This window comes from Taudactylus pleione, unplaced genomic scaffold, assembly GCF_031769625.1.
Source record: "Taudactylus pleione unplaced genomic scaffold, aTauple2 ptg000386l, whole genome shotgun sequence".
NCBI lineage: Eukaryota > Metazoa > Chordata > Amphibia > Anura > Myobatrachidae > Taudactylus > Taudactylus pleione.
The window spans coordinates 143973-161119 of NW_028284787.1; the positions used below are offsets into that span (position 1 = coordinate 143973).

The 17147-nt window shown below is 37.1% G+C and overlaps 1 protein-coding gene across 1 annotated transcript in view; it reads left to right on the plus strand.

Annotated features, from left to right (window-relative positions):
* The window catches only part of DDC (dopa decarboxylase), a 270084-nt gene that overhangs the window by 119379 nt on the left and 133558 nt on the right, over window positions 1-17147 (plus strand). The window contains exon 5 of the mRNA XM_088445615.1: window positions 2619-2753. Within this exon, the coding sequence (XP_088301741.1) occupies window positions 2619-2753 (135 nt within the window). The remainder of the gene's footprint in view (window positions 1-2618; window positions 2754-17147) is intronic.

Below are 17147 nucleotides of genomic sequence, written 5' to 3' on the forward strand. Positions count from 1 at the left end.
ACGTGATATATTAACTAGAGATGAGCAGTTCGATGTTGCTAAAAACTGCACGCACCTGAACCTTTTTGGGGTTTCCAAGTCAAACCGAGTCCCGGATCGGATCACTTTGGGGTTCCGAAAAGAACCAAGTACAGACTAGCGTATTCTCGCCATGTTCGGAATGCGGATAAAAAAACAGATCTCAGGAATTGGCCATTGTTGGTGAAAACAATAGTCAAAATTTACTGAAAATGAATGTTATTGATATTAATAATACTATATGAACAAAAACAGGTCCAAGTTACATGTTTCCAGCTGCGTTTATGAATTTTTTTAAGAAATCCGAAACAAAATCCGAATGCAAAGACCAAACCCCTCCTAGCTATGCTATCATCCCTTTTTGGGCATGTGCAGTAGGTTTATTTACAGCACTGGGTGTCCCCGACCCCAGTTCCACCACTGGAAGGACTTAATCACTCGACTGCATAAGCATATGCATTATCGGTGGTCTGCGCATGCATATGAACCGCACTGCACATACATCAAGTTTCATTACCGAAGTTGCTTGCAGTGAGGAGTTAGAGTCAGAAGTCCAATAATTAAGTGACCTGCGTCCGATGTGGCGTCTTTGGGCCTTATTCAGTATGGATCGCAACTGCAATTGCAATAGCGATTACGCACGCAGTCTCACTGCAATAGTATTCTAATGTCTGTGATCACAATGCTATACGCAGCCTAACATAAGGATACCCACTTTACTTTACATACATCCATAATACTTAGCAAGACTGTGAAACCATCAGTAACATCGAGTACAATCGCAGCCTCACGCACACTTGCACAAAGTCTGACCTTACTCAGGAATTGCTAACCTCATTGCACACAGTTGGAGCTCAAGCTGCGTATGGCATCGCAGTGGATAATTTATGCACGCCCCTGCAATGGCGTTCAAACGCACTAACACGCGTGCGTTTTGCAGACCACTTCCCCATTATAACCCCACAAACAGTACTTCCTGTCAATCACTCTGCGATGGCTCTGCGTAGTCACTGCAATCGCAGTCCCGATCGCAGTGGTGTATTCGCGCATGCGCAGTACGCAACAATCAGCCAACTGCGTGAGTAATCCCAGTTGTTACTGCTGCTGAATCAGGCCCTTTGTACACAGCAGTTTGGAATTGGAAAGCCATCAGTGGGTGTCTCAATACTAAGCCTGGTGGCAGAAACTTTTGCATATTTATGCTCAGCCGCAGCGTACAATTTTGCAGCTGCAGCGGAATTAACGTACATTTATGTAAAATTCACTTTCACATATTAGACATGATTTCTCATCCTGAAATCATGTTACATACTTGCCTATTCTCCCGGAACCTGTGGGAGGCTCTCGATTTTCCGAGTAACCCCACGCACCCCTGGAAGAGTAGGCACTTCTGCATTCCACCCACTTCCTAGGGAAACGGGCAGGATAGGAGGAATTTTTCCAGGGATTGGTGGTACCCGAGTAGGGGGCAGGAACTAATCACATGATTCTATGCGAATCGTGTCATTTGGCCCTGCCCACTATTAAAACATGGAGTATTTGCGACATTTTACTGCGTTGGGACAGGGCTTAATGACTCGGGTAGTCTGAACCCGCCCCCATCGCCACCTACCCGCATCTCCTCTCCAGGCATCGCCCACAGAGGAAAATCTAAAAGTAGGTAAGTGTTACTGTATCATACATGTAAAGTATAACTGATTCTTGCAATTTATGTTGTAAATTTGTGTAGATATTAAGTGGTTTAATTGTTTAGGTTCTCTTCCACTTTTTTGTATTATTTTTTATGGAATACTAGGTATGGATTGTAAACTTGCAAGCTGGGCTGTCTGTCTGTTATTACCCAGTCTTGTTTTATTACTGTTTAGTTGCTAATTGTAAAGTGCAAAGGAACATGTTGGCACTAAATAATAAAAATAATAGTTTACTCAGGGCCGCAACTAGGAGGGGGCTAGAGGTGCACGTGCACCGGGTGCCGGAATGCAGGGGGTGAAAAAGGGCTGACTCACGGTGGCTTGGGGGCTGCAGATTCTGAAAATGGCCATACAAAAATGGCCGCTGCCAAGGAGGAAACAGACACTAGAGTTCCTACTGGACCTCTAGTGTCTGTTAGGCCAGCGCAGTGCACACAGCATTCCCGGAAGTGCTGGAAGAAGATGCAAACCCCATGGCAACAAGCATAAACCCTATAGCAACGAGCATGAAACCCCCTGGCAACGAGCATGAAACCCCTTGGCAACGAGCATGAAAGCCCCTGGCAATGAGCAGGTAATTTTAAAGTAATTAGAAGCCTTACTGTGGGGCATAAAATGGTGTCGGGCAAATATGTAAGTGGCACTTTGGTAATAGGCATTACAGTGTGTGCCATAATGTGTAATGGGCATTATGGTGTGTGGAATAATGTAAGTCACTATACAAGGGACGTTTGACTAGTGTACTGCCTTATGGAGGAGCAAGGACAAAATCCAGGTTCGGGAAGGGAGGGAGCGCAAAATTGCTGCATTGCTGCCTAGTTTCGGCCCTGGTTTACTCGGTACAATTTGATATCTGACAACATGCATACATAAAGCTGAGGATCATCATAAAGTTCTGTTTTTCCTAAGGGTACTGCAAGTGAAGCAACATTAATGGCACTGCTTGCGGCCAGGACCAAGGCTATAAGGCAACTCCAGTTGGAAACCCCTGACTTAAGTGAAGCAGAGATCATCAGTCAGATGGTAGCCTACTCTTCAGATCAGGTTTGTTGTAAAAACATTTTGGGAGGAAAGTGCCAGCCCGTTGAAAACTTTTCTGAGACAACAGTTTCTATTTCAAATTGTAATTATTTTGTGGCATTTGGCCACACAGGGGCCATTCATCATTCCTTAGAGTAGGTGAAAAGATTATTTTTTACTTACTTTTGAGGAAATTAAATAACGGACAAATTATATATATATATATATATATATATATATATATATATAAAACAATTACTTCAAGGGCGCTTCAACACACTTAATAATACGGACAGTCCTTATATTCTTCATAAATAACAATCCCTTCAGGGCTTATAGGTTCCAGTTACTTCTGTTTTATGGATGTAGATAACGACTTTCGTGTTCGCTTTTCAGAGCTGATCGAAGAGTTCATATGATAAAACTTGTTTTAACGTCCTTCTTGAGGTTCTATAAGATACCCTCATACCAGAAAAACACCCAAGATAGGCCCAAAGGCCAAAATTAATACAATCTAAAACAAACTTTATTAAAAAATTCGCAAATTCAGATGGACAAATGTTCTTACATGAATATATTAATATATAGATTTTCCACACCTTACAAATGAATGAAGGTTTATAACATAATGTCCACCATAAGTATAAACCCTACGCATTCGTCTTACATCAAGACTTCATCAGGGGTAAATCTATAAAATACATATTTATATAAATATATTGGGTGTTTCTGGTACAAAAAAATAAATACACATAAATAGCTCATATCACAGGTAACATACCTCAAAATGCATATATTTAAGGATATAGTATGACAGTGCTCAAAACGGTTCTCGGAATCAATAATTAACCTATTTGGAATTTAAAATATAGATTCCATCAGTTCATTATTATAACTTATCAACATATTAATCTTTCATCAATTTTTAACTTGAATTACATACCTCACACTTGTTGTATATACTGAGATAAATCACATTTTTAGATCATCAACCTTAGGCTATACAACACCTGTAGATATTAAAAGGAATAGATTCATAATTGTATGTCTCAATAACCTTATAATTTCTTATTATTGACTAAATTAATAATAGCCTTCTAATAGTTGCTTATATTTTCAAACTTTACACAAATAACATCTGTTGTTTGGATACTTGATATGTATCATACATTTAATCAAAACTTCCATAATTGAAATAATTATTGTTATTTAAATAATTATTATTTAGTGCAAACAAGCACAACTGAATCGCATAAACTCACTTATAATGTTTCTCTTAAATTTATCCAAACAACAAGACTATAAATTGTATCACAAAAATAAAATGAAATAGAATTCCAACCCAGAACATAACTGGAACATTCCTTTAGTTAATCAATACACCACTCACCTATTAGGTCCTTCTTCCTCTCTATCCCACTGCCACAATGAACAATCCTTCACTGTTCATCCTTATAAACCCTTAAGGCTGTGACATCACTTCCTCCCATATCTTATTGGAGTAAGGAACATATATAAAATAACCTCTTTTAAATATGGTTCTAATAAACCCAATTACACAAACTAAATAGCAAAACAGTTCTACTAGTAGAGCGCATATCTAGTTATAATCTTACTGTACTAAAATGGATGTAATAGAGTAATTGATAAATCAATCCCAGCTTCCCTTTCGTTTTTGTAGTTCTCTCATAATTGGTTAAACAGAGCTCATGTGATCGCTCATAGCTCTATGTCCGGCTAATATCACCATAGTAACGGAAATACACAAAGTAATATGATCGCGTGGTGTGTCCTAGATTCACTACCCAGCTCGTGGCGATCAGCGTCCTTGTCTGCCTTAGGGTTATCTCTCCACGATCTATATCCCTGCTCGATTGAAGTGGGGAGTACACATGCTCTTAACATAGAGTATGTTTAAACCGCTTCAGCGGTGACAGAACACATAGCGTCCGTTACCCTAGAAACCGGCGCCATTTTAAATGTTAATCACATGTTGTATTTGCACATAGCGTCCGTTACCCTATAAACCAGCGCCATTTTCAATGCCAATCATATGTTGTTTTTGCATATAATAACCTTAGCAACAGGTGTGATCGCATTACTCTTGTGTAGACTAAGCTTTTTACATATGGTAACGATTTCTAACCTTATAGAACGGTATAATCCTCTATATTCATGCATATTTTTACATATTTTTCTGTTTATAAAAAGGAGACAATATGCTGCTTTTTATTTATTCAATTATAATGACCACTATCTTCAATGATACGTATATCATAAAACTAAACCCCTGCTAACATTAACTACTATTAAAGACCCCTATGTAATAAGTTAAACCTTACTCCTTTACTCATATACAAACAATCAACGAATTAAACAATATTAAGTGATTATATACCTCATTGATAAATACATAAGTGAAACCTCTATATTATATATTATAAGGGGTCAATATATTAAGACACCTACCCCATGAATATATTCCCCATATTAACCCATTTACATTAATAGTATTTTTGACAATAATTGAATAACTATTATTAATAAACTATTTTATTTTATAATCATGTGTCATAACCTAATTCCACCCATTTAATTAAACCCTCGTAAGGAAACCCTTATACCAATATTATTATAAACTTAATTATCCAAAAAAATATTCCAGTTTTACATTAAATGATCTACATACCATATGATATACATTACATAGCTTACATTAAATGATCTACATACCATACAATCTACATTACATAGCTTAATCACCAGATTCATACATATATATACTTTATAGAAACCAATAACTTTATAAAAAAGAAACTATATCGATCCCTTCATTCAAACCCTTCGGAACGAGGGTATTCAATGTATATATCCAATAAGTCTCTCTTTTGGAGAGCTTTAATTCTCTATTACCCCCTCTTGGATCATCCACTATATGTTCTAAAACCGTGAAGGTTAACCCTTTTGTTTCTGATTTATGTATTTCAGAAAAATGTCTAGGTAGACTGTGATTCTTAACATTATTTTTGATGTTACGTAGGTGTTCCTGTATACGTAGTTTCAAACACCTTTTAGTCTTCCCTATATATGCTAACCCGCATTCACAGGTGATTCTATAGACTACAAAATTAGTTAAGCAGGTGACTACTCCCTGCAATGTATACTTCTTCCCATTCTCACTTAAATGTGTAAAGTTAATTTTTTCCATAAATTTACAGCATATACATTTATTACATGGGTAATATCCAGGTTTCTTGACAAGAAAATGTCCTTCATTCCTATTTTGATCACGATCAGCTATATTTTTTGGGAGTCTCATTCTACTAGGGGCTAATATGTTCTTCACATTCGTAGTTCTCCTGAACACTACATTAGGCCTATTTGGAAGATGTGGACCCAATATAGGATCTTTAAGAAGTAAATGCCAATGCCGATTAAAGATCTTCTTTATTTTAACATTCTCATTGTTATATTGAGTGATGAATGGTCTCTAGTTATCATAACTCTTATTAGTCGTAACTTCTTTTCTTCTAATAAGTTCTCTATCTTTGACTGAAGCTTTATACATAGCCTTATCTATCAAATCAACTCCATAGCCTCTATCAATGAAAATCTTTTTAAAAATTTCCGATTGTGACCAATAAATATCTAAACTACTGCAATTTTTTCTCAATCTGAGGAACTGTGCATAGGGAACATTATTCTTCCAAGCTGTTAGATGGCAACTATTAGAAGGGATAAAACTATTTTCATCCGTTTCTTTGAAAAAAGTTTTAGTAACTATATTATCCATCTTGACTTCTAAACTAAGATCTAACTAGTCAATCGATACGGGATCAGATGTAAACATAAACTTCAAATTGTAAGAGTTGATGTGTATTTGTGCTATAAAGGTTTCTATACTAGTATAATCTCCCTCCCACACTAAAATAAGATCGTCAATATACCTACGATAAAACATAATATTGTCTCTAAAATCTTCATTACCATATATATGTTCCTCCTCCCACTTTGCCATAAAAATATTTGCGTACGATGGGGCAAATTTAGTTCCCATCACCGTCCCGTTTCTTTGAAGATAAAATACATCGTTAAATTCAAAACAATTATGTTCTAAAATAAAACGAATGCTTTTTAACAAAAAAATTCTCTCGTCTTCTTTAATATTACAATCTGTTTTTAAAATATCATCTACTGCTTCTATACCCTTATCATGGGGGATTGAGGTGTACAAAGATTGTACATCAATAGTAACCCAATGGAATGTGGTGGACCACTTAAACAGTTCAATCTCTTTTAGGAGACTTGTTGAATCTTTTAAATATGATTTTTGTTTACTGACAAATGGTTGCAACTTCAAGTCTATATAATGAGACAAGTTGGCAGTGAGCGAATCGACCCCTGCAACAATAGGCCATCCAGGAGGGCATTCTTTATTTTTATGTATTTTGGGTATATGATATAGAATAGGAATTCTTGGATATTTAACATCCAAAAATTCCAACTCCTCCCTACAAATAATGCCATCTCTATTGGCCTTAATCAATAACTCATGTAACTCATCTCTAAACTTTACTGTGGGGTCAGAACTTAATATTTGATAAGTTTCTACATCTCCAATAATTTTAATTGCTTCATCCAAATAAGCTTTCTGATCCTGTTCCTCAGATTGAGAAAAAATTGCAGTAGTTTAGATATTTATTGGTCACAATCGGAAATTTTGAAAAAGATGTTCATTGATAGAGGCTATGGAGTTGATTTGATAGATAAGGCTATGTATAAAGCTTCAGTCAAAGATAGAGGAGAACTTATTAGGCGAAAAGAAGTTACAACTAATAAGAGTTATGATAACTAGAGACCATTCATCACTCAATATAACAATGAGAATGTTAAAATAAAGAAGATCTTAGATCGGCATTGGCATTTGCTTCTTAAAGATCCTATATTGGGTCCACATCTTCCAAATAGGCCTAATGTAGTGTTCAGGAGAGCTACGAATATGAAGAACATATTAGCCCCTAGTAGAATGAGACCCCCAAAAAATATAGCTGATCGTGATCAAAATAGGAATGAGGGACATTTTCTTGTCAAGAAACCTGGATGTTACCCATGTAATAAATGTATATGCTGTAAATTTATGGAAAAAATTAACTTTACACATTTAAGTGAGAATGGGAAGAAGTATACATTGCAGGGAGTAGTCACCTGCTTAACTAATTTTGTAGTCTATAGAATCACCTGTGAATGCGGGTTAGCATATATAGGGAAGACTAAAAGGTGTTTGAAACTACGTATACAGGAACACCTACGTAACATCAAAAATAATGTTAAGAATCACAGTCTACCTAGACATTTTTCTGAAATACATAAATCAGAAACAAAAGGGTTAACCTTCACGGTTTTAGAACATATAGTGGATGATCCAAGAGGGGGTAATAGAGAATTAAAGCTCTCCAAAAGAGAGACTTATTGGATATATACATTGAATACCCACGTTCTGAAGGGTTTGAATGAAGGGATCGATATAGTTTCTTTTTTTATAAAGTTATTGGTTTCTATAAAGTATATATATGTATGAATCTGGTGATTAAGCTATGTAATGTAGATTGTATGGTACGTAGATCATTTAATGGAAGCTATGTAATGTATATCATATGGTATGTAGATCATTTAATGTAAAACTGGAATATTTTTTTTAATAATTAAGTTGATAATAATATTGGTATAAGGGTTTCCCTACGAGGGTTTAATTAAATGGGTGGAATTAGGTTATGACACATGATTATAAATGAATAAAAATAAAATAGTTTATTAATAATAGTTATTAAATTATTGTCAAAAACAATATTAATGTAAATGGGTTAATATGGGGAATATATTCATGGGGTAGGTGTCTTAATACATTGACCCCTTATAATAAATACATAAGTGAAACCTCTATATTATATATCAATGAGGTATAATATTTAATACTTAATATTGTTTAATTTGTTGACTGTTTGTATATGATAGTATAAAGGAGTAAGGTTTAACTTATTACATAGGGGTCTTTAATAGTAGTTAATGTTAGCGGGGGTTTAGTTTTATGATATACGTATCATTGAAGATAGTGGTCATTATAATTGAATAAATAAAAAGCAGCATATTGTCTCCTTTTTATAAACAGAAAAATATGTAAAAATATGCATGAATATAGAGGATTATACCGTTCTATAAGGTTAGAAATCAATACCATATGCTAAAAAGCTTAGTCTACACAAGAGTAATGCAATCACTCTGTTGCTAAGGTTATTATATGCAAAAACAACATATGATTGGCATTAAAAATGGCGCCGGTTTATAGGGTAACGGACGCTATGTGCAAATACAACATGTGATTAACATTTAAAATGGCGCCGGTTTCTAGGGCAATGGATGCTATGTGTTCTGTCACCGCTGAAGCGGTTTAAACATACTCTATGTTAAGAGCATGTGTACTCCCCACTTCAATCGAGCAGGGATATAGATCGTGGAGAGATAACCCTAAGGCAGACAAGGACGCTGATCGCCACGAGCTGGGTAGTGAATCTAGGACACACCACGCGATCATATTACTTTGTGTATTTCCGTTACTATGGTGATATTAGCTGGACATAGAGCTATGAGCGATCACATGAGCTCTGTTTAACCAATTATGAGAGAACTACAAAAACGAAAGGGAAGCTGGAATTGATTTGTCAGTTACTCTATTACATCCATTTTAGTACAGTAAGATTATAAATAGATAAGCGCTCTACTAGTAGAACTGTTTTGCTATTTAGTTTGTGTAATTGGGTTTATTAGAACCATATTTAAAAGAGGTTATTATATATATGTTCCTTACTCCAATAAGATATGGGAGGAAGTGATGTCACAGCCTTAAGGGTTTATAAGGATGAACAGTGAAGGGTTGTTCATTGTGGCAGTGGGATAGAGAGGAAGAAGGACCTAATAGGTGAGTGGTGTATTGATTAACTAAAGGAATGTTCCAGTTATGTTCTGGGTTGGAAATCTATTTAATTTTATTTTTGTGATACAATTTATATATAGTCTTGTTGTTTGGATAAATTTAAGAGAAACATTATAAGTGAGTTTATGCGATTCAGTTGTGCTTGTTTGCACTAAATAATAATTATTTAAATAACAATTATTATTTCAATTATGGAAGTTTTGATTAAATGTATGATACATATCAAGTATCCAAACAACAGATGTTATTTGTGTAAAGTTTGAAAATATAAGCAACTATTAGAGGGCTATTATTAATTTAGTCAATAATAAGAAATTATAAGGTTATTGAGACATACAATTAAGAATCTATACCTTTTAATATCTACAGGTGTTGTATAGCCTAAGGTTGATGATCTAAAAATCTGATTTATCTCAGTATATACAACAAGTGTGAGGTATGTAATTCAAGTTAAAAATTGATGAAAGATTAATATGTTGATAAGTTATAATAATGAACTGATGGAATCTATATTTTAAATTCCAAATAGGTTAATTATTGATTCCGAGAGCCGTTTTGAGCACTGTCATACTATATCCTTAAATATATGCATGTCGAGGTATGTTACCTGTGATATGAGCTATTTATGTGTATTTAATTTTTTGTACCAGAAACACCCAATATATTTATATAAATATGTATTTTATAGATTTACCCCCGATGAAGTCTTGATGTAAGACGAAACGCGTAGGGTTTATACTTATGGTGGACATTATGTTATAAACCTTCATTCATTTGTAAGGTGTGGAAAATCTATTTTTATCTGTATAAAGGATGTTGATATATTAATATATTCATGTAAGAACATTTCTCCATCTGAATTTGCGAATTTTTTAATAATGTTTGTTTTAGATTGTATTAATGTTGGCATTTGGGCCTATCTTGGGTGTTTTTCTGGTATGAGGGTATCTTATAGAACCTCAAGAAGGACGTTAAAACAAGTTTTATCATATGAACTCTCCAATCAGCTCTGAAAAGTGAGCACGAAAGTCGTTATCTACATCCATAAAACAGAAGTAACTGGAACCTATAAGCCCTGAAGGGATTGTTATTTATGAAGAATATAAGGACTGTCCGTATTATTAAGTGTGTTGAAGCACCCTTGAAGTAATTGTTTTTTATTTACGTGTTGGTCCTACTAACAGAGGACTTACTGAAAGGAGCGGCTGTTTTTTTATATAGCGCAGGTTGGTTTTGTATATAAAGTCTCCAGGTCCGGCACTCCAGATAATCAACCAAATCCTGCAGGGGTGCCCTCACATAGGGATAAATAGAAGCATGAAGGTGCAGCACTCCCCTCTCACTAAATCAAACAGAGACCAAAGGATCAATAGAACGTTTCAGTACTTTTAGTACTATCTTCAACCATATACAGATACAAACAAATGGCTCACCTTAAATACACCCCTCTGCCCAATGTGCTAAACATAAGCCAGTCAGATCACATGACAAGACTGACAGCGCCTCCTGATGACATCAGTAACTAAGCTCGTCATCACTACAGGACCACATCACCATAGAAACACATAAACACAAACAGAGCCAGGACATATAATGCAATAGCACTGTGCCTGGTTCCCTACCAACCACAATTACCACAATAATGTACATGAAATTATTGTCAATTGAGCAGAATGGATATACAGCATTACAGATACCAACAATGTTACATATGTGGATATCAAAACACATTCACAATGATCACAATAATAGTCATTATATATAAAAATTATTATATACAAAAATGTCTATCACATGCCCATGCTATACCCAGTTACATAGTAGCCTCAGTCATACACGGATATAATTAAGGAATATTGCAGGCATGCAATGCTATACAAAAAGACCTATGCATGTCAACACACATTACAGCAATGACTAACATTCACATACATAGAGATAGTTATGTTATTAAATTCCAGTAATTAGTTATTAGAAACACCATAACGTGAGAGCCTCATTTAAACCACGCGGTGCAACTACATCCAATCAATGATTCCATCTCGCCTCACACTGTAGTAGCAAACGGTTTCTATCACCCCCTCTTTTTGGCTGTGGGACATGATCTATCATCCTGTAGCGGAGGCATGACAAATTATGATTGAATGCCAGAAAATGCCGGGCCACCGGCTGATCACTAGAACCAAATGACAATGCTGTGTGAATACTTGAATGATGCATTGCCATGCGTTCTTTAAATTTACGCTGGGTTTTACCCACGTACGAAAGTCCGCATGGACAAATAATCTGGTACACGACAAATTGCATGTTAAATGGTGAAGAAAGGAAAACTGTTTACCCGAATGCGGATGAGCAAAGCTATGCCCAGGGATTAAGTATCTACATGTCACACATGAACATCTGTGACATCCATTCTTTCTTACTGCCAAAAAATGTTTTTTAAGAGGAGTATCCATGCGATTAGAAATATCGGCCTTCATCAATATATCCTGTAAATTTCTCCCTCTGGAATAACAAGACATAATGTCAGTATTGGCCAAACCCAAGGACTTATCATATTTTACAATGGGCCAATGTTTTTTAGATGCCCGATTAATTTTAGGAGATAATACATTAAATTTATTAACCCACGGGAGTATTTCTCTTCTATCACTAGATTCACATTTAGTTAGCAAAGTTTTTCTTTCAACCTGCATAATTCTATTCTTAGTATCAAGTAAGCTTTTGATGTCATAGCCACGTGCAATGAATTTCTGTATAAGTACATCAATCTGCCGGACAGCAGTATCGGTGTCATCATTAATACGCCATATCCTCAACATCTGGGAGTATGGAAGTCCCAATTTAAGACTTCTAGGATGACAATTGTTCCTATGTAACATAGTGTTTCGATCAGTGTTTTTAATAAAGACCGAGGTGGTCAATGCTGAACCTTTTTTGGTGATAAGAACATTCAGAAAATCAATGGAGTGTTGATCCATTCTAACGGTAAATTTCACAGGGCTTGGCGAGCTATTATGAGCATCAAATAATTCTCTTAATGCTTTATCACTGCCCTGCCAGATCATAAACACATTGTCTATGCAGGTAATACCCACCATCAAACAAAAAATTGTTTTTCGTCAGAACAAATTTCAACATGTCAACACACAAGTTGATGTAATCATGATCATACAGAGAATTATGAGACAAAGTATCCCTCAACGCCCTTAAACCATCCCCATGTGGGATAATTGTATATAAACTCGTTACATCTGCACATAATAGCCACGTATCTTGTGGAATGTCTCCTAATTCAAGTAATTTATTCAATAACGATGTTGTGTCCAAAAGAAAATTTCTATACGACTGAATTAAAGGCTGCAGGATAGAATCTAAAAAAACTGCACATGGTTGTGCTAGAGAACCCCTAGCACTGATGATGGGTCGTCCTGGAGGTGGAATAATCCCCTTATGAACCTTAGGGAGTGTATATAGTAAAGGGGTGATGGGAAACTCCGGCAACAATGCTTCAGATAATGCCTCTTCAATGATTCCTTCTTTCAAAGCATGTTTCAGAAGAGTAGATAATTCTGATTTGAAAGCCACTGTAGGGTCACCTTTCAATTTACAATAAGTGGCACTGTCACTCAGCTGGCGATAAATCTCAGATCTGTAGTCACAAATGTCCTGGAGCACCACCACCCCTCCCTTGTCCGCCGGATGGATTATTAAGTTAGGATTTTCTGAGAGTGACTTATTGGCCGCCCTCTCTGGTTGCGTAAGATTAGGGTGCACCACACAAAGCTGCTTAGATAACATGGACACTTCTTCCTCAAGCATGCTAATATATGTTTTTATACTAGCATTAGAAGAACCCAGTTCAAAGTTAGAGCGTGGTTGTAATTTACGCAAAGCAGGTGGTAAGGTATCTTTAGTCATTTTGTAGATTCAGGTTTATTAAAGAATTCCTTAAATTTCAGGTGGCGATTTAAACGTTGTTTTTCTATCTGCCAGAAAAAGTCATCAAAAGGTGTATTAGGCGCAAATGATAGCCCTTTGGTCAAAAGTAGCCGCTCTGCCTTAGTTAATTCAAATGAGGAGAAGTTTAATACTACTTCTTCTTCTGGATTGGTGGTCTGCCATGACTTCTGCCTTTTATTTTGTCTCCCTCTACGGGTATATCTTCCCCTTGGTCTACGGTCTTTGAGCGTGTGGTTTTCCCTAAAGGGACACCCCTGCTGCTAGTCGGCTCAGAGTCACTTGCATTACTTGTGACCTCCTGTGAGGATTCCGTATCAACCTTGGTTTTTGGATACCGCCGGCGGAAAAACGGACGCCTTGGCATGTTTTGTCTGCCACCACTAAGCCACTGGTATACATTGTGTTGTTCATAATCGGTCTCAACTTTATTTAATTTTTCTTTTTTAAATTTTAACAAATCTCATTTGTATAAAGAGATTTGATTATCAAGTTTTCCCATCCAATCAGTGCCACTTTCAGATAACAAGATAGGTAACTGAACCTTTTCAAATACTGCAATTTTATCTTTAATAATGGTCAATTCTTTCTTACTCTGTTCAATCACAAGCAAAATTAAGTCAAATGAGCATTTATTAAGTATTGAAACCCATTTCTTGCAGAACTGTGGATCATAACGTCCTATAGTAGGACAATTCTTCATTCTAAAGCCGCGGGGGATAATTTTTGCTCTGTAATATTCACTTAATGAGATACTGTGCAGCTGGAAATCAACTTCTTTCTTTTTTAATTTCACAAGATCTCTAAATAGTGTATCAGCAGGCAAAGCTTCAATCTGTTCAGAAATGCACTCTTTTTCCAAGATAGTGTCAGAATCTGATTCAGAGTAACTGAAAATGTCCCCAACAGCAAACAATAATGGGTTAAATGGTAATCCAGATTCATGCTTTTCAGCCATGGTATTATATAATCAGGATATCCCACACACAAGCTGACAAAAATTCAAAAGAGAACACTATAATTAGTAGCTGAGAATCCTTCACCTGCCACAAAATCTAGTGGTATCTCATATATTCAATTCAGCACAGTCCAGGCTCAATAAAAAATGTGCCCAAATAATCACCGTGTCACACCAACTTGTTAAAAACAAAAAAGGAACAATCCTGAGAGAGACAGAGGCAGAAGATATATATAGATACAAATACTTGCGGGTGCCTTGACAGAAGGGCAAAAAGTCCTCCATATACAAAGTCTCCAGGTCCGGCACTCCAGATAATCAACCAAATCCTGCAGGGGTGCCCTCACATAGGGATAAATAGAAGCATGAAGGTGCAGCACTCCCCTCTCAATAAATCAAACAGAGATGACGAGCTTAGTTGCTGATGTCATCAGGAGGCGCTGTCAGTCTTGTCATGTGATCTGACTGGCTTATGTTTAGCACATTGGGCAGAGGGGTGTATTTAAGGTGAGCCATTTGTTTGTATCTGTATATGGTTGAAGATAGTACTAAAAGTACTGAAACGTTCTATTGATCCTTTGGTCTCTGTTTGATTTATTGAGAGGGGAGTGCTGCACCTACATGCTTATATATATATATATATATATATATTGTGACACAGTCAGATTAGGGGTTCCCTCTCCTGGGTAGAAGACTCCTTCCTTACACACACACACAGCAGCAGGGAAGCAGCACACCAGTCTGGATGCAAGTACAAGCTGGTCGGCGCCAGTCTTTATTGTACAATGTCAGAAATAACACAAAGAAAACATAAACGTAAATCCTAGCCCTGTCAGGGCACTAACTTCACAGGTAGTTCCCTCACTACCAGAACCTGGCAGGGCCTAATGCCCTCGCCAGCAACAAAGCACAGCACAGTACAGTACAGTACAGTACAGTACTCACAGATAGGTTTTCCAAGTGTCTCTGAGCAAACTCCCTGTCTGCTCTCCCAGGTGAGACAATCAGCCCTCAACACACTAGGCTTATATTGGCCACTCTCAGGTGGGTACCCAATCAAGCCTGTTACCAGGGTGCAAGAACCAAAACCTGGAGTGGCCGTGGGTGGAGCCCTCCCTCTCCTCTCACCCACAATCCCCAGGTCCCAAACCGGCTTTTCAAAAAGCCGAAACTCAAGCCTGCTACACTGCAGACTTTCTCCTGGGGATTTTAAACACATAGGACAGGAATCTGGGATAAATGTCCCTGCCACAGACCACTTTACCAGTGATCCTATCACAATATATATATATATATATATATATATATATGATCAAGGGGCCTATTTACTAAGCAGTGTTAGGAGACAGAGTGAAAAGTGATAAGGAAGTGATAAGGTGCCAGCCAATCAGCTCCCAACTCTCATCTCACATGCTGTGTTTGCAAAATGACAGTTGGGAGCTGATTGGCTGGCACCTTATCACTTTCTTATCACTTTTTGCTCTGTCTCCTAACACTGCTTAGTAAATAGACCCCCAAATGTCCTGACTGACTCATCACCGCCCAGCCCAAACCTCTGGACCTAGAAAAATGAAAGTCGGGGAGAATATTCATTTAATGAGGTAGGTTACACACTAAGAAGGGATTTTTTTAAATTCAACTCCTAACTAAGGGGATGAAAAGGGATAAAATGTGTCCTCCCCCTGTGCCATGTCTAGTTGGTTGGTTGGAATGAAAATCTGGTAATGCATGGGAGCAAATGACAATCAACAATTTGCTCCCGAACACCAGAAAACAGATGAAAGCTGTTGTTCAGACAAGTTGTTTAAATCAAACAGATCTAACCAGCTTGCCTGAATGAACTTTTTAAGTGTTTTCTGGTGTTTGGGAGCAAATTGCTGATGGTCATTTGCTCCCATACATTACCGGATATTCATCCCAACCAACCAAGTTGGATGGTTGGAGGAAAGTTGGTCTGGTGTATGACCAGCTCAACTGTCATCGAAAGTGCTGCCAAATATCACTGGCAGTTGGTGTGGTTCTCCTATTTGAATAGTGAGGGAAGGGAATGTGTTACTACAGAGGTGAGAGAGGAAAATATGTACAGCTGAGTACACACCTGAAAGATAAATCTGCAGATGATAGTTGTTCAAACACACTGAACAGCCATCACTGCCACCTAGTAGGAAATCCTGCTGGCTGTGGGTCACATTGCACCCCCCTCCCCGGCAGCCTCTGACTGCCTGGACACACAGCATGATGTGCAGATATATCTGTGGATATATCTGCCATCTGCTGTGCTGCATAGCCGACGTGATATGTCTGTGAACGACGTCATTCACAGACATATCATTTTTACACAATGGCCGACGCACACACAATACATCAGTCATTCAGTTGAACGGCCAATGTCAGCCAGTGTGTACCCAGCACTACAACAGCAGTGAGAGGGGAATGTGTTACTACACAGATGAGGGAGGGGAATGTGTTACTACGCATGTGAGGGAGGGGAATGTCAAATGTGTTACTACAG